General features: G+C 39.8%; 1 protein-coding gene across 1 annotated transcript in view; it reads right to left on the bottom strand.

Moving 5' to 3' along the window:
- Window positions 1-19,699, bottom strand: part of ZNF407 (zinc finger protein 407) — a 382,383-nt gene that overhangs the window by 101,749 nt on the left and 260,935 nt on the right. Inside the window, exon 8 of the mRNA XM_040264363.1 lies at window positions 18,272-18,450. Coding sequence (XP_040120297.1) covers window positions 18,272-18,450 — 179 coding nt within the window. The remainder of the gene's footprint in view (window positions 1-18,271; window positions 18,451-19,699) is intronic.

Raw genomic sequence — 19,699 nt, 5'->3', positions numbered from 1 at the left:
GCTTCTGCGATCAAACCGTGCCTGAAAAAACACTTCTGGGATGGTGACATTTAACCCACGTACTACATATGCCATAGTCAATTATCCAGCGTAAAACAGCCACGTAACAGTGGCTGCACTGAAACCAGCGCCGGCATTACACGGCGCCACGAGCCTCGCACGTTTGGGTCACTTACTCCGCTTCATTTCCCCCTCACCATTACACCGGGGATAACAGGAGCATTGGGCTGTTCCAGAAATTAGATAAGCTGATACTGCTGAAAATGGCCTAGTAATCTGATAGTGAGAGTTCTCATGAAATTGTTACTAGTATATATAATATGGTCAGTTATGTATAATAAAATGAAATTAATTCAGTGCTGCTTCTTAAATCTTTCCTATGTTCTAGACAGCAGAAAAAACTTATTGTGAAAGAGACATAGTAAGATTACATCAACTAGAAAAGTATTATTACAACATACTGACTTCCAACAGTTTCTTAAATTTGCCATTTCCCTCTTTCCTGGGGCCTTCCACGTTCCGCTGCCTAAGTGTCCTTTGGGCCTGAACTCCTCACAGATCCCTGGGTGCCCTACACAGATCACCTCCCAGAGCATCTTTGATGTTTTCTTTATAGCATTTCTGCATTTTTTTGTGTGGTTGTTTGGTGAGAATCTATCACCCACTAAATACAACATTTCTTCCAGGGCAGGCTTGTATTGCTCACTGTCGTAGCTCTGAGACCCACTGTGGTGCTCTGGGGCACATCGTGGGTGGAGAAAGCCCAACACTTTTCGGTGACAGTCCAAACATAAGGTCTCAATGTAAGAGTAGTTACTAATCCTCACACAAAATTTCTAGTCACTTCAGAACTTAAAATGTGTTCTGTAACACATTAAGGAAGCAGAATATCAATGTCATGAACTCCACGAAGTTTACAAGACCTTCCCCATTAAAAACAGTTATAAAGGTTAATGATTCAACTTTTCTATATGATTCAGAAGTCATCACCAGATACAGTGAAAATGATTTTCATCGATAATTTGGAACTATTAAAGAAAGGTTCGAGTACCGTGCTTCTGTAACTGGTTGCTGCCTTGCTAATTTGATTTACAGGGTAAAACCCTTTAACTGTAATCTTCGCATCACTACTGCTTAGTGTTCTATGGATTGGGGTTTTCCCTGGGGATTCATACCAGAGATTAGGACCCTACCTGTGGCTGACTTAGACATAAAGAAAGAGCCCCACCCCTGAGGAGACCTTACAGGAACACCTGTCTGCTCAGGAGGTAGGAAGAGTGGTGAGGAAGATGGTCTTGGCTTTCACTGTGGGGAAGCTCACTCAGAAGGGCTGTGGTAATTCCCTAAGCACACAAAAGTGGAGTATAACCAAACACAAAGAGTAGACAGACTGCTTGCGTGAGTTAATATGTCAGACCTTTGGGTCTAACTCAAAACCTTTAGGTCAAGCACACTGAGTTTTATCTGCATCATGATGATAAACTATTGTTTCTTATATGTTGAGTGAAAATGATTATACATATTAAGGTAACAGGTGAGTATCTTGACATCTTAATGCCTAGATGATGAACATACCCAAACTGATCCTGCCATAAATAATAAAAATATGTAACCTTGGATGCCAATGTCTTTTTCAAGATAAAAAAAGATGTCTGAAAGTTTTATATGCTCAAATGGAGCATAAAACATCTTTAAAATGTCTTTCTAACACATTTTCTTAGACAGAGAGAGAGAAATTGGGGTTAAAAAAAAGAAAATGTATTAAATGCTATTACAGAATGATATCTAAAACCAAAACTGCTTCTTTGACTGGTAAAAGATTCATGAGATCTCAAAGCAAAGGTCACAAAAAACTTTTTTTCATTATATACAGAGGAAAAAGGCTAGAAAGATGGACAAAAGATACATAAGAATAACATTAAAGCAAACAAACAAAAAGCCCTCCCAAGTGTCCCTCAGCCACTTCTAACTAGCTGTTCCTGCTGTGTTTCTCTTGATTCTCTGCATTTCCCTGCATGTTCTCAGCAGTCCGCCCTTTCCACTCCACCCCCTCATAATCCCCTTCACTGGCCCAAAGGGCCACTTCTGCCTCTCGTTTGTAGCCTGTCTCCTCTTCCCAACTCTCTAACTGCTCACTTCTCACAGAGTCAAGTACACTTCAGCCTGCCTTCCTGCACTTCAGATAAATTATCTTCGTTGACACTTGAGGTGCAAAACTTACAGCCACCTTTCCATCCCTGCAGCAAACTCTATTTCCAACACTGGTTTTAGTAGCAAGAGTGCTTACAAGTCAATAAATAGCAACACAATTAAATTTGCTCAAGAGGGACCACACACGGCACCTATTCTGCCCTTCATTTCAATGTGAAGTTTGCTCTGAATATCAACTTTAATCTAACAAACCTAATCCTACCCATTGATTATTTGTAAAACACCAGGCACTACAGTTCAGTGTTGACTGGATGCTCTATAAAAATGTCAACAGAGTCAATAAATATTTAGTTACAAAGATAAAGAATGTTAAACTATGATACGTAACTGGCTGATAAAAGGGAAATGTCACGATGGTACTACTTTTTAAAGAAAAAAAAAAAGAAGCTTTAGGTGAAGCCAACTGTAATATCACCAAACAGTATTCTAAAGTTTCAGGAGAACGAGCTACCTGGGAATGTTCATGTCTCCTGTCATTTTACACCAATCAAGTCTTTAAAGCAAGTAAATCCTTTATTAGGAGCAGCCTTTGTTTCTAATCAGGAGAACAGGGTACATATATATGTGAATTTGCAAGTGACGCAGGTCTCTATGTCCATATCAAATATAACTCAGAATTTCTATTCTTATCACTCGAGAGCAGCCCCTACTGGCACAATCAAAAAGAACCTAGAAGACACAGTAATTTCAGTTCAATATTTTATTAATTAAATACATACAAAGCACTTCACATATGCTAGGCTCTACTTTAAGTACTTTACAAATATTAACTTACTTAATTACTCCAAGACATTTATCACTAAAAGAGATTAACTGACATAAATGTTACTCCAAGATGCAAAAGGATCTGTTTCATTACTTTGAGATACAGATTCTGTTTAAGCTAACAGAATCCAAATCTGACCTTGGCAATATCTGGAAAGAAACTGCTATTAATTATAGTTCTTTCTAACTTAGTGAGCCAGACAACTAATGTGGAGGAAATCCTGAAAGGCAGTTCCTTAAAAAACAGTTCTCTCTCAGTAGAAAGAAAATTAAATTTTATATTCAATTCAATGTTAAAAATTTACACTAATTGCAAAGGAGCCTTGCCTTTTCCTTTATAACAGGAAATCACTTCTGCCAGGTTTTCATTTTAAGCATGCATCAAAATTACGATTTTTCATAAGATGAAAGAATACCTCTGCCAATCACACTGGCAAGCTCCTCACGAGTGTACTCATAGCTGTGGCAAGAGTGAACTGTCTGAGCAGAGCACTGTAAGAAGGATCCAGGCCAGCTGTCACAACCACTGCTTCATCTAGTTGGGGCTATGCTATATCCTGCTGCAATAAAAGCTATTAGGTGATTTAAGTGACTACTGTATTATGATGGAACTTCACCTATTACAAGAATATATTTGCTTTTAATCTTACTTAGAAACAGGAAAAAGGGAAAAAAATAAGGAAGTACAAGCATGTCTATAAGCCAAAATATTTTGCTCCTTAATATTTTTCTTAAATATATAAACTTTGCAAATTTATTCAATTGATTTATATATTTCAAATCCTGATTAGCATGTATCACATAATATCTTTTTGGTCTATTTAATTTCAGAGTCTCCAGCCCATTAGTATAATTTCTGTATTAACTTTCCAATTTTCATTTTCTCCATCCCAATCAACTCCCTTGCCTAATGTGTGCATGCGTGCTCAGTCATGTCTGACTCTTTGCAACGCCATGATGAAGACCACCAGGCTCCTCTGTCCATGGAATTTTAAGGCAAGGAAGCCCCCATTTCCCTAATGACCCCTCACCAACAGAAACACCTATTTAATCGTTTCTAAGCTACCTGCACACACAATTGCACTCATCTCACATGCTAGTAAAATAATGCTCAAAATTCTCCAAGCTAGGCTTCAGCAATACGTGAACCATGAACTTCCAGATGTTCAAGCTGGTTTTAAAAAAGGCAGAGGAACCAGAGATCAAATTGCAAACATCCGCGGGATCATCGAAAAAGCAAGAGAGTGCAAAAAAACCATCTATTTCTGCTTTATTGACTATGCCAAAGCCTTTGACTGTGTGGATCACAATAAACTGTGGAAAATTCTGAAAGAGATGAGAATACCAGACCACCTGACCTGCCTCTTGAGAAACCTATATGCAGGTCAGGAAGCAATAGTTAGAACTGGACATGGAACAACAGACTGGTTCCAAATAGGAAAAGGAGTACGTCAAGGCTGTATATTGTCACTCTGCTTATTTAACTTATATGTAGAGTACATCATGAGAAACCCTGGACTGGAGGAAGCACAAGCTGGAATCAAGATTGCCGGGAAAAATATCAATCAATAACCTCAGATATGCAGATGACACCACCCTTATGGCAGAAAGTAAAGAGGAACTAAAAAGCCTCTTGATGAAAGTGAAAGACGAGAGGGAAAAAATTGGCTTAAAGCTCAACATTCAGAAAACGAAGATCATGGCATCTGGTCCCATCACTTCGTGGGAAATAGAAGGGGAAACAGTGGAAAATAGTGGCTGACTTTATTTTTGGGGGCTTCAAAATCACTGCAGATGGTGACTGCAGCCATGAAATTAAAAGATGCTTACTCGTTGGAAGAAAAGTTATGACCAACCTAGATGGCATATTAAAAAGCAGAGATATTACTTTGCCAACAAAGGTCCATCTAGTCAAGGCTATGGTTTTTCTAGTGGTCACGTATGGATGTGAGAGTTGGACTGTGAAGAAAGCTCAGCGCCGAAGAATTGATGCTTTTGAACTGTGGTGTTGGAGAAGACTCTTGAGAGTCCCTTGGACTGCAAGGAGATCCAACCAGCCCATTCTAAAGGAGATCAGTCCTGGGTGTTCTTTGGAAGGAATGATGCTGAAGCTGAAACTCCAGAACTTTGGCCACCTCAGGCGAAGAGTTGACTCATTGGAAAAGACTCTGATGCTGGGAGGGATTGGGGGCAGGAGGAGAAGGGGACAATAGAGGATGAGATGGCTGGATGGCATCACTGACTCGATGGATGTGAGTTTGAGTGAACTCTGGGAGTTGGTGATGGACAGGGAGGCCTGGCTGCAATTCATGGGGTTGCAAAGAGTTGGACATGACTGAGTGACTGAACTGAACTGAAGCTACCTGGGCTTAAGTGCTTCCCTGTAACTCAGTGGTAAAGAATCTGCCCGCCAATACAGGAGACCTGGGTTCATTCCCTGGGTCAGGAAGATCCCCTGGAGAAGAAAATGGCAACCTACTCCAGTATTCTTGCCTGGGAAATCCCATGGACAGAGGAGCCTGGCAGGATATGGTTCATGGGGTGGCAAAAGAGTTTGACACAACACAGTGACTCAACAACAACAAGCCACCTAGGAAAGCCCAGCATTCCCTAATGATACCTAACCAACAGAAATACCTATCTAATATTTCCTAACTGAACTGAACTGAATATGGGTATGTGCAGAAAATATGTAAGACAAGGGCAACTAGGATTTTTTACTTATAATTAAAAATTATTAACTGTTGTAAAATACACATAATACACAACTTGTCATGTTAGCCATTTCTGAGTGTGTAGCCTGAGTCAGAATTTCCTTCTTTTTCAAGGCTGGACAATATTCCACCATATGGATGGATCACATTTTCTTTATGTATTTATTCATTAATGGACATTTGAGTTGTTTCTACCATTTGCCCACTGTGAATAATTCTGCTATAAATGTGAGTTTACAAATACCATGAGATCTGCTTTTACTTCCTTGGCTGCTTTATGGTAGCTTTATTTAAAATCTTTTGAGAAACAACTATATTGTTTCCATAGCAAATGTACCAATTTACATTCTCACCAACAGTGCATAAGGGTTTCAATTTCTCTACATGCTTGCAAATCTTTGTTCTTTCTTTTTCTTTCTGTTTTTCTTTTTTATATAGTAGTCATCCTAATGGGTGTGAGCTGATAGAACAAAAATTTTTAAAGTGGAATTCTTAGGTAGTAAGAAAAACATGATGAATACAACATATAAAACTGGTGAGTAATTGTTTAAAATGATGGCAAAGCTAACCAGAGAAGAATCATAAGCAAAAAGTAAAAGCCTTTTCTTACTCATTAATATAAAAGATTAAGAAATAAGAATTTCTGCTTATTATATTCTGAATGTAAATGTGCATATCTTGTTTTATTTGTTCATAAGAGTTTTGAGTGATTGGTTAAAACAATCACCAGGCACAGTAAGCTGTCCTCAGGAAGTCAGTCAAGGGCAGGACAAGACACTGACGGATCAGATGGTTCTCTGTGAGTTCCTATCAGGTCTCAGCCCACTGAAGTGATGTGGCACATAACACTGAAGGAAAACACATGTGTCCACTTATGGGACTCTAAGAATAAAATTTTAAACCCATGTATGCTTATTTTAAAATTGCTATAGTAATAGAGAGGAACCAAATGAGATTAAAGAAACATCATTGCCTGCTTTAACAGAAATGCAAACGCAATTCTACGAAGATTCTGTTTTCACCAAAGATTGCTTGAAAAATGACACCTACATGAAAGAAACCAGAGCATCTTAACCTATATCTCATGTTATATAAATTTGACTCAGAATACACCATAAATCTAAATATAAAATATAAAAACATAAAGATTCTAGAAGAAAACACAGGAGTTAATCTTGGTAACTTATGTTAGACAAAGAGTTTTTACATACTGTTACAAAAGTGCAAACCATAAAAGAACTTTTCCTCTACGAAAGACACTGTTAAAAGGAAAAAAAGAGTTACCACCTCAGAGAAAGTGTTTGACATATATCTGACAAAGGTCTTATATCAAAATACATTAAGATAAAAAATTCTCGATAATAGTCCAAGGAAAAAAGAGGCAAATATTTCAAAAAATTCCTGGGTCAGGAAGATCTGCTAGAGAAGGGATAGGCTACCACTCCAGTATTCTTGGGCTTCCCCTGTGGCTTAGTTGGTAAAGAATCTGCCTATAATGTGGGAGACCTGGGTTCAATCCCTGGGTTGGGAAGGTTCTCTTGAGAAGGGAAAGGCTACCCACTCCAGTATTCTGGCCTGGAGAACTCCATGGACTCCATAGTCCATGGGGTCGCCAAGAGTCAGACATGACTGACTTTCACTTTCACTTTATGATGTTCTGATTTGCATTTCCTCAACAAGTAACGATGCTGGGTATCTTTTCATGTGCTCACTGGCCATTTATATATCTTTTTTGGAGAAATGGCTATTCAGATTCTTTTCTCATTTTTTAATCAGGTTATTTGCCTTGAATTAAAAGAGTTCCTTACATATTCTGAATACAAGCTCATTATCAGATAGATTTCAGTTTTTCTCCCATTTCATAGGTTTTGCTTTTATCTTCTTGATGATGTACTTTAAGGCACATTTTTTTCCCCCAACAATTTTGATAAAGCCCAACTCATCTATTTTTTTTTAAATTTCCCATCGTTTAGTGTCATATTCAAGAAACTACTCCTTAATCAACAGTCACAAAAATTTGTGTATGCTTTCTCTCCTAAGGGTTTTATAGCTAAGATGATTTATGTTTTAGATAAAGAAAATGATGAATATTTATGGAAACGGAGGGGTTAGCATGCACCCACCCATTTCCTAGTTCTGTCTCCTAAGACCAGACCAACAAGTAAACAGTATGCAGAAGCAAGGCGCGCATCCAGCAGATGTGTCTTGTTTCCTAAATACCTTCTCCAATAAAAGGAACCAAGGCTCCTAAAAAGAGATGGATTCCACTACCAGATGAACATGGAGCACATTTTGGTGCCAGAAAGTAAACAGAGGCTGCTAGAAGGGTGGGGGCATGTGAGAGGGCACAGGAGCCCCCTGACCGAGTCTGCAATGGCCAAAGCTGAAGCAGTTTGAGCAAGAAAATAAATAACAGTGAAACAGGATTATAAACCACAGAGTAAGATAAGCCCATACTGGTAAAAATTAATAGAGCAAAAAATAATTGGTAGGGAAGGAACAGATACACCTTACAGAAAAATTCCAATTAAATGGAGAAGAAATGAGGAAAAGAGAAAATGACCATTAGAACACCACAGATCTTGCTGTAGTCAAGATCCACTAATGAATGTCAAAATTAGTGGGTAAATACTTAGGGAAAACAGGCTATTTGCATAATCTGAATGTATCTGCCCTGAGATATGTATTAATTAATAAGGGAGGAATAGTAAGCTTGTGGTAGAGAAATATAGAGATGCCATCTTACTCAACTGGTCCAGGTTACATCATTAGTCCTAACACACCCTTAAAATTAAAAGACGCTTGCTCCTTGGAAGAAAGGCTATGACAAACCTCGACAGCATACTAAAAAGCAGAGGCATCATTCGCCAATGAAGGCAAGTATAGTCAAAGTTAGGTTTTTCCAGTAGTCATGTACAGTTGTGAGAGTTGGACTATAAAGCAGGCTGAGTGCCGAAGAATTGATGCTTTCAAATTGTGGTGCTGGAGAAGACTCTTGAGAGTCCCCTGGATTGCACGGAGATCAAACCAGTAAATCGTAAAGGAAATCCACTCTGAATATTCACTGGAAGGACTGAAGCTGCAATACTTTGGTCATCTGATACGAAGAACTGACTCATTGGAAAAGACCCTGATGCAGTGAAAGATTGAGGGCAAGAGGAGAAGGGGGTGGTAAAGGATGAGACAGTGAGATAGCATCACCAACTCCATGGAAATGAGTTTGAGCAAAACTCCAGGAGACAGTGAAGGACAAGGAAGCCTGGTGCGCTGCAGTCTATGGGGTAGCAAAGAGCTAGACACAACTTAGCAACTGAACAACAACAACAACCTTCGATACACTCCGTACCTAGTCTGAGGAATTCTTAAAGATCCTCAACTGAGTCATGAGTAAATATCAGTCTAATGCAAATTAAGAAATATTCTGAAAACAACGGATTCATATTCTTTACAAGTGCCAAGGTCACGTAAGACAATGAAAAGCTGAAAAACTGCTGCGGACTGGACAAGATTAAGGAGACTCAACAGCAGAAGGGAGTGCTGATTCCTGCGCTGAACTGTGGAAAAGAAAAGCAACAGACTGGAAAGACTGGTGAAATGTGAATAAAGAACACAGAGTTAGAAAACACCACTGTGCTAATGTCAACACCTGGTTTTGGTAACTGCACTGTGGTGATATAATGCTAACACTTAGGGAAGTTGGGTAAAGGCTATATGGAAACTCTCCCTGTACTATTTTTGTAACTCTTCTGTAAGTTTATTTCAAAACAAAAACTTAAAACAAGGAAAACTTGCTAAATGGCAATTTTGTTTGCTAAAAATAGAAATAAATGAAATTACAAATGAATAATAATATGCATTTTTACGTCTCTGGAACTAAACTTCAAAGCTAATTAAAGAAGACACCTACATTTTCCTCATACTCTGAAGGAGCTGTGATGCTGTTCGTCACTAAATGCCTTTCGGGAGACAGTCACCTGTGAAGCAGCATCAACAGGTGCACTTGTGAATGCCTACCTGTCTCCTCCTGGAAACTGCACTTTAGTTGGGGTCAGCATATGTCTGGGAGGGCAAAGAAATTTTTAAGAAACATAAGTTATATTGAATTAAACAGATGATAAAAGGTCTGTATATTAAAAAAAAAAAAGCCACATCATTACCTGATAAAAGCATACTGGACCACTATAACTTTCCACAATTTTTGTTTCTTTTAAAATTTTGATAAATGAAGTTGTCAGGGGTGATAAGATCACAAGTTTGTTTCTAAACTATTTTAACTTTCAGAATTCAGTTCATGAATGCTGCAAATGTTGGTCCAGATAAGATCACAGTTTTGTGTGCTGATGAGGCAACCACTCTGTCACGTGCCTGTATAACCTTGAGCAGGGAGGAATGCAGCCTAGAAAAAGTTTCCATGTGGTTCTGAATTACACAGGCTAATTGCACTCAGCAAGGCCTCCTTTCAAAAAGAGGATAGTTTTTTTCTGGGAAAAGAAAAAAATCAAATATCACTCTAAAATTCTCTCTATGATCATGTAGCTAGGAAATGAGACTGAAGGCTCTTGAGGCTTGAGATCCATCAGAAATAATTAACTAAGTGGGTTTACATAAACTTCAGATATTTTCAGTGAATTCTATTAGGTATTACTAGCAAAGGTTGTACATTACTTGTGTACTCTGACTTTACTTTAAATGCTGTGAATGCCACTAAGCACTCCACAGAACATTATACACTAGAAAGGACATTTCAAGACCATATTCTTTAGAAAAAATAGTTTTAAAAATAAAGAATATAGTGGGCAATATACAAAGAATATAAATAATTCAAATAATAAGTTTCTACTCTAAATAAAATTTCATGTAGACCTTTTCTAGCCCTAACTTTGGATATATGCTCTGATCGACATTAATACGTGTATTACACACGTAATACAGACACACATATATAGTTATGACACATTATCCTCAATAACAACTTGAAATAAATGTAAAAGTTCATCTAGTCCTTTCCCAATATTTTCTTGCTACTGAAACAGCAATAACAAAGCCTAATACATTTACTTCAAAGAAAATCTCAATATTAATGATACTTTTCAAAGCTTTTTCATATGTATTAATTTGAACTTCATATTCAAAGGAAAGGCTGAACACTGCTAGACATTTTGCAGCTGAGAATACAGATATAGGTTGAGAGACTTGTTTAAAGTCATACATTTCAACTGCAATAAAGTCAGGACACTATAACCAAGTTCATTTGATTCCATCCATCCACCCAATCATCAGCTATGTTCTATACCAGGGAGTAAAAGTACTGTGAAAACATTCACCCCTCGTAGGAATTTTTTTCAATTATATTATAGTCTGCTATTTCCTAGTACTTGTTTTCAGATTATCTGGTGTCTTAAAACTCAGTATTGAGGCTTCCACGATTAGAATTTCATTAATGCAGAGAAGCTGATCTTTTTAAAGCTCTTGTATATACACAGTTATGTAATTGGAAAAGTCTTAAAGACAAACAGGCATGCATTTCACTGGGCAAGTTAACTTGTTTTTAAATCATTAGTTTGGGAGTAACACCTACCAAAGAATTTTGCTTTGAGGATTTAGTGATCTAACGAAAAATTTGGCACAGACACTACCCTTTCTTTCTTTCTTTGTAACTGAAAAGGCAAAAATGTGTAAAATAATAGAGTTCTTCAGTTCTCCACACTAACCATCTAAAACAGGACTCCATACCCTTCACAGTGTGGAGTACCGCAGGAAGGAAGCAGCAGAGAGTGGCCAGAGAGACACAGAAGCACAAATATCTCTTTAACCTGCTCCATGGTGCTCTGCAAATACAGGAAGTTTTTAGACATACTGGAGACATGTTAGTGAGAACATATTTATTCTTCAGCAGATTAAATTTTCAAATATTTAAGAATCTATAATTAGAAAGTTCTGAAAAAACCTCTATCAGTATATTACTCAATAAAAGAGAAACGGGGAAGAGTTCCAAGAGTCAACTTAACTTATTACCAGTAAACAGCATGCTTACTGATAAGATGGTCTGGGGGAGCAATTATAGCACCCCCAAAAAAAGGAGATGGATGGAAAAATAGTGCTTTGACATTATTCATCCATTGACTACAAACAACGTAAGACACTCCTGAACTTAGGAATTCCAACAGGAGTGAGAGTGAGAGAGAGAGAATAGGAAGGCCAATTAGCAAAAGACCAAATCTGCCAGGCCGTGATGGACAGACATGGCCTCACAGAGGCACCAGAGTGTGCAGACAGGAGTCTGAAAGAAGCAAAGACATTTAGCAGCAGTTAAGAAAAATAGTAAATTAACCCATGGATGATGTCTGAGGTTAAGGAATCAAATCGTTGAACTGTTAATTATTTTCGGAAGTCTTTTGTTAAGTGGTGAAGTATTAGGAGACTGGAAAACAAGGAATCTAGTCTGAAGGTTAAAAAGAAAGAGAGGAGAGGCTGAAAATTATAGAGCTGTAAGTCTAACATCTATATTAGGAAATAAATTTGAGATGATACTTATGGATGAGCTTAATGATACATTTGGAGAAGTACAATTTAATAGGAGTGAGTCAGCATGGATTTACCAAAGGCAATCATGTCAGAAAAAATTTCGTTCCTTTTTAAGTTGAAGTAATAATTGGTTTATGTAAGGAAGAACCAATGAGAAACTGTCAGGATTTTTGGACCTTTTCATAAAATGAATTATTGTACAAAATGTCATGGCATGTGTCAGGGTACCCAACTAACAAAAGGGGATGAAAGTAAGGGGGTTAAAAATAGAGGGCCAAAGAATTCACGAAAGACGACGTTCCACAAAGCTTCATGCATCAGAACGCTAATATTTTTAATTAATGATGAAGAAAACCTTTTATATTAGGAAATTTGAATATACCACTAAATGAGAGGGAATGGTTAAGATACAAAAGGCTACAGCTGTTTTATCTTAACCGCGATAGATTAAGCAAATGGCCTCAGAGGTGGAATATGAAATTTAATCTTCCTGAGTATAAAGTGATGCACTTGTATAGAATTAAGGAATCAGTTAAAAATAGTTTAAATGGTACTGAATTGCTTACTATTAAAAAGAAAAAGGATTTGGAATTTTGATAACAGTCAAGCTTTTACATTTTTATTCTTATAACTGGATAAGAGGAAAATGCAAGGGAATGCAGTTAAATAATACGCATCACAAAGAATTAAAAGCTGACTGCCTTACAGAGGAATAAAAAATCCTAATTTGTGAAAAGGGTTTATAGATTCATGTGCTATCATCTTGCACAGGCAATAACCTAATATATAATATAAATGACTATATATATATGAGAACTAAAACCATATCAATACAAATATGATTAAAAAATATGATAGCAGAAAAACTAAGGAACCCAGTGGTGTTGTGTGCTCAGTCGTTAACCGGCTCTGTGTGACCCCCTGGACTGTGGTCCTCCAGGATCCTCTGTCCAAGAATTTTCCAGGCAAGAACACTGGAGTGGGTTGCCATTTCCTACTCCAGGGGATTTCCCAAACCCAGGGACCGAATCCATGCTTCTTGGGTCTCCTGTATTGGCAGATAGATTCTTCACCAACTGTGCCACCTGGGTTAAGGAAATTAGGAAAAGTACCATGCAATCACTTAATATTTAATGTCTCCTGAAAAGAGAACACCATTTGAGTCTTACCTTTGGAAAAGGCATAAACATTTACTACATTTAAAGTTCTGGCTTCTCAGAGGAGAATATGGGACAACCAAGCCAAACTCCTAGTCTCCACTCAGTGCCTGACCCAGCCACACCTGGGCCCCCAGGGGGCATCTGTGCACACACACACACACACACACACACACACACACACAGTGAGCACAGTTCCAATCTGACCAGCAGAGGTGTCATGTGGAGGCTGTCTCTTGGAATTTGTGGGAAAAAAATCTTCTTCGTCAGTATGACCAGCGGAGCTCCGGCATACCTCCTCTGCCCTCTCCTTCAGCTTCTCTTCTCTGTCTCCCCTTCTTTCAGGTTATTTTAAAGTATTCTGAGATATGACCACCCAAGTCTAACTGAAGGTCACCTGTACTGCAAACATAAAGTGTGTTTAATTCCTTCTCAAGGTGTAGTGAACGGACACCAAACTTATTCATGGATAAGAGAGATGGGAGAAATACAATAGCTAAAACCATAAAGCTCAAATAAAGGTCATTTTTGAGATGGAGTACATTTCACTTAACAAAAAAACTGTAATGTAAAATGACAGAAAAATTCTGGCCACTCGTAATTTGACATCAATGTTGGGGGACTAATGTGATTGTAAAAATCTCATCATAGTAGATCTACAATGGACCTAAATGAACCTCCTTAGAAATTTAGGGTTAAGGGAATCCTGGTTCTTTTTTTTTTTTTTAAAGTACAGAACTCATAGAAGAGCTTGAAGAACTTTCTCCAATTGAACACAACCTCATTCCAATGTTAGAAATAAGAAACAGAACCACACCGCTGCTTCTCATCCCAGGGGAAACAGACCCTGGTTTCTAACACCACAGAATATTCTTTGTTGTTTTAATATTTAATGAAAAATGAAATCATACAGAATATGCTCCTTTTTGTTTGGCTAACTTCATCCAAAGATACGACTGTGAGATTTATTCATGCTGTTACTTGAGCTGTAGTTCAATCATTCTCATGGCTGTAGAGTATTCCTTTGGGTAAACACGCAAACCTTTCTACTTGGTGGATGTTTCAGTAGTTTGGGGTTTTGACTATGATGAGCATATTGATAAATATATTAAGTATAAATAATAAAGTAAAAGAATATTTCAAGTTAAAGTTGTGACAGCAGAAACAAAATGCAGCTATATGCTGTTTATAAGGAAGCTGGTATAGTTAAACAATAAGAAATACAGAATGATGGCAAGAAGTGTTACTACAGATAAAAAGGAACATTCATAGTGACAACAGTGATAGAGAAATATGTTTTTTTTTTTTAATCACCGGCAGGTATGTGTAGAAAACAAATTTAAAGTTCCAAGTGCCCAGTGATTTACCTTTAAAATATATAAAGTCAAAATTAATAGGAAAACAGACACCTCACAATCATGGTGGGTAGCTTTTACCTCTCTCAACACAGCTGATTGGCTTAGCATTTAAAAAATCAGTAAGAGAGAGACAATCTGAGCAATACAGCTAACAAATGAGGTAAGTGATATACCAGAAGCGGAATACAGCACCGAACAACATCAAACTCCCTAGTGTTTCAAACATTTACCAAACCCCAGCAAATCCCAGGCATAAAGAAAGTATAAACAAATTTCAAAGGATTAAAATAGTTCAGACTCTGTGCTGTGAGCACAGTAGATATAAGCTAGAAATCAATTTATATTACTATTTCAATAGTTAAAGATAATTAGAAGATCCCTAAATGCCTTGGATTTCTAAACAATCCACTTTTATTCAAAAAATAAATAGCCACTTGTATCTTGTTAGTCAAAAAAGCTATAGCCAAAATTAAAGGTCGCATACAGCCTTTAGTTCTCGGAAGTATGAAATGGTAAATTATATCAAAATCATTCTCCTAATTCCCCCCCAAAACTGAGAAAAAAGACAATGAATCATCAACAAAAGCAAACAGAGAAGAAGAAAACTGGGCAAACATGGATGCCAGACATTATCACGTCCAACAGTTTACACACTGTACCGTCTCTGTTAGATCTTCTAAGAATGTGCTGTAGGCATTGTCATCCCCAGTTTACAGACTGAGACCCATACAGTTAAAACAGGGTTTCCCAAGTCATTCAACCGGGGAACGAGGGCTGAAGCTAAACCTGTCCTGCCCGGAGGGCCACGCGCACAGACACACGGGACACTACAAGGTAGCTGGACGCCACCCTGTAGGCCGCCTCGGTGGACGCACAACTGCAGCAAACACTCTTTCTACAGAATCGTCTGTTAAAAGCAAACAAGCAAACAAGCAAAAACCTAAATAGCTCATTTAACATATATATTTCCAAATAGCATCTCAACAAAAATTTAAAATACCCCATTGACATTATATACAATATTTTCTGTGGCTGGTGTTTAATGTTTTCCTTCTCATGAGGCCATGAGATGTTTGAGCCACATGGGAGAGCCAAGTCAGATCGCGAGTGCATTTGTTTACTTGTGTTGAGTGGCTGAAAAGAACTGCTTCATATGCGTCACTGAACTCTGGATCACAGAATTCTCAACAGATCAGCAGTGCTGACAGCAGAGAAGGCAGCTGCCAGTCGCCATCAGGTCAGGGCCATAAACCACTCTGAGGAGTCCAGGCCACCTCTGGACCCTCCCGGGAACCATCCATCACAGATTTACCCCAAGTGCTGCCTAATCCTTCACCAGACAGCCTGGGAGGAGAGGAGCCCCAGCTGCTTCAGTATCTCCCTTTCACATCGAGGAAGGCACCTCCCACATACTCAGGAAGGGCTTACAGATGACTTAGAAATACAAGGTTAACAAGTCAGTATAAAAACTCTGCCCTTTAAAAGTTTTCTCTGAACTGAGCTAAGTTTATCAAAGCAAATATATTACTGAAGAGGGATACTGCCTTGCACAGGGTGGAATAAACACCCCAAGTGCACCAAAGGAATTCATTTGTAAAAATACTGAGGAACGCTATTATCAATTATAGAGAGAAAGGTTCTAACCGAATCACAGAAACACAAACAGAAAACTAGGATTCTACGCACAAGAGCATACACACATAAACAAAGAAACTAGAATAATTTTTCTAAGTAAATTTTTATACAAATGATATCTCAAAAGGAATACTGCATGACTAGGGCAGCAATGGCATATGCAAAAGCAATGTGTTTCTTTGGTTTGCAATTAGCTTCCTCCCCCTTTCTTTGCTGTTTACTTCATCTAACAAGTTAGAGATACCTTATTTTAGGAAAATGACCTAGTTTCAATGTCTAATTGGTGCAATGGAAGAGAGAGAGAGAATACATCAATATTGCATCTTGAGAAGCAGGCACTTGGAAACTACCTTGAAAATGCTACACTGCTGACAACCCACCATCAATTTAGATGGTGTCACCTGGCCATCTCAGTACCAGCTTTTAGGCAATATTTCCTGACATCTACATTGTCATGCATTCATAACAATAAAGAACCCACAGGTACTGATGGCCAGAAGATATTTCAATTTGACTTTATCTGTTTTTGTGAACTAAAACTGATAATCTGTCTAGTTCAAAAGCTTTTCAGTAACAACCTCACCAAAAAGCAAGGAGTATTGACCCCGTTTTTCTTTTTCAAACACAGACCTGGGTACAGCAGAGATGACTAAATAGGGCTCTTCACCGTGACTTAAAAGAGTCGATCATATGAGCATAAACAGAGAAATCTGAAAGAACATATCAGTGGAAAACAAATAACAATGTTATATGCAATGTCAAATGTATCAGGACTATTACTCTAACTCATGGAGCTCTCTCTCCTTCACGCAGACATTCCATGAGCACACATCACTGACACATCTTGCAAGGGCAGCGCTGCACCTCGGTGGGAATCCCACGACTTTCAGGCACTAGTGTCGCAGGGCCAGCAGCACCCACAATCCTTTGCACTGTGCCTGCTAAGAGCTTCATAGCCAATTATCTTTTTAAATTCTCACAATGGCCCTTTACACAGATACCACCACGCCAATTTACATCCAAGCAATAAACCTGCAGTGACACAGTAAGCCTGCCTGTAACCCACCCAGCCAGGAAGGGGAGGAGAGTTGAGGTACAGCTCCAACAGCTCCAAAGTACCTGCTAGAGACATCCCCTGATCACCTCGCATTTATTTAAATCCAGTCCCATCTGGGCTTCGGTTAGGAACTTCCTCTAGACGTCCTGTTGGGGATGAGTCCTTAACAGGCCCCACCCTCGCCACCCGTCCCCTGGCTGCCCACACAGAATTCACACCCAGGCCCTCTGGCTCTCTGAATGCCAGGCTGGGCTGCAGGCATCGCTGTGTTTAACCTGCATCGGGGCTGTGTTGCTGCTCCTCCCGCAGCATCTGACAGCCACTCCAATGAGGCAGGGGTGATCTCAGCAGCCCCTGCCACCGCCGCTGCCCATGCCTGCGTGACCGTCCCTGCTGATGCCTGGGATGCAGGGCGCCCTGTTACCCCTTTCGGGTTCTCCTGTTTTCCTCACTCACACGCCTCCCCTTCCAGTACTTACCAGAAAACCATGGGGCAAGAAACAGGGTATAACAATTCAAGTCACAAACATTTGTTGAAAATGTTAAAAACCTTATCATCAGTCAAAATATGAAGCTCAAACACCCACAACAGTCTCAGTTCAACTGCATTCAGAATATTTGCTCTTAACAACTGTGGGGAGATTATTTCACCATATTTGCTCCTGATGGAATAGAATGGAAAAGACCCGCTTTCACAGTCGAGGGGACAAGAGCAAGTGTACTTTCTTATCAGTCTTGAAGTGGATACTGTCACACATGCTACCACGTTTAGATAACTGCTAATGCACTAACAGCCTGACAGCCACTGCGACAAGCGAAGCATTTCATGCCGCAGTTTCCGTTTCCTACCTGCGTGCAGGTAGGCCAGGTCGGGGTTCTCGATGTCCGGATGCTGTTCTTTCAGGTGGTTCCGGAACTCCACGGGGATATTGGTGCCATAGTCACACTTGGGACAGTTGTACATCTTGACACCTTCGTGTTTGCCTGTGTGGAGAATGTGTTTGCGGATGTTTTCAGCACAGTTTGACCTATGAAGTAAGAAAGCAGAGTAAATGGAAGTAAGGCCACATCACTAACGTTGGACCACAAACCAGGATGTCAGTGACCCTCACACAGGCCTCAGAAGTGTCAGGTATTGTGCTAAGTGGCTAATCCAGGAGGCGGGAACACTCGTCTCCTGGGTGCTAATCTCCAGGCTGCTCTTTTATCTGAGCGATTCATTTCTATGCAGAACCGGAAACACAAAGCCCCAAGTTCTATGATTTTAATACAAATTATTCAGGTACCACTTGAGGGCAGTGAAGGAGTTTCCTTAATCCCAAGAACACACCTTTTATCATGAAGAGCCGTGCAGAGGGAAGGCCTGCCACCCCTCCTGAACTGGAGCACCAAGGGAAGGCCTGCCACCCGCCCCGAACTGGAGCACCAAGGGAAGGCCTGCCACCCCCCCTGAACTGGAGCACCAAGGGAAGGCCTGCCATCCCCCCTGAACTGGAGCACCAAGGAAACAAAGGCACCTTGGCTTCAAGTTCTGTCACGAGCGGCTCCTAAGTCAAGCTCTCAAACCATCTGAAGATAGAAACGTAGCTGCAAGCAGCCCTTCACTGCACATTTGGGCAATGTGCTAAGTGCCAGTCAGGTTTCTGCATGGGTGCAGGTTTCCAAGAGGGATGGGCTGAATAAAGAGTGGAGGACCCGAGTACTTTACATGAAATTGTCCCTGACAGTGGGCTCCTCTCCCACTGCTTTCCTGCGGATGCAGAAGTGCCAGGCCTGAGATGACCAGAACCTCTGGCACAGGTGGCTGCTGCTGAGGCAGAGTGTTTGTTTTGTCTGCACCCGTCCCTCCCAGCACGGGTCAGCGACCGAGCGCAGACCCGTCCACACACACCGCTGCCTTCCCTCTATCTCTGTTGTTAGAACATCACCAGAAAGTGCCCAACACAGATTCAAGCCGGGGTGGGGGTGGGGTGGGGGTGGTGGTGGTGGTGGTGTGTGTGTGTGTGTGTGTGTGTGTGTGTGTGTGGCCCCGCACTAAGTGGAATCATGCTTATGTGTAACACATAACTGCACCTGGGGGAGCTGGTGAAGAATGCATATGTGGTTACCATCCCCAACTTTATAGGAGCTCTGCATCAAGATGGTAACACAGAAGACCATCTGAAGGCAGGTGAAAGGAATGCTCACCCTGTGATGATGGAAAGGAAGAGGGCCAGCTGTGGATTCCCCAGCTGGTGGGGTGAACCGTGCTGAATCACTGCCTGAGTCTGCAGATCA

Source organism: Oryx dammah, unplaced genomic scaffold (assembly GCF_014754425.2).
Source record: "Oryx dammah isolate SB20612 unplaced genomic scaffold, SCBI_Odam_1.1 HiC_scaffold_22, whole genome shotgun sequence".
Lineage (NCBI taxonomy): Eukaryota > Metazoa > Chordata > Mammalia > Artiodactyla > Bovidae > Oryx > Oryx dammah.
Note: the sequence above shows the minus strand (reverse complement) of the source record. Positions and strands in the feature narration are given on the sequence as shown.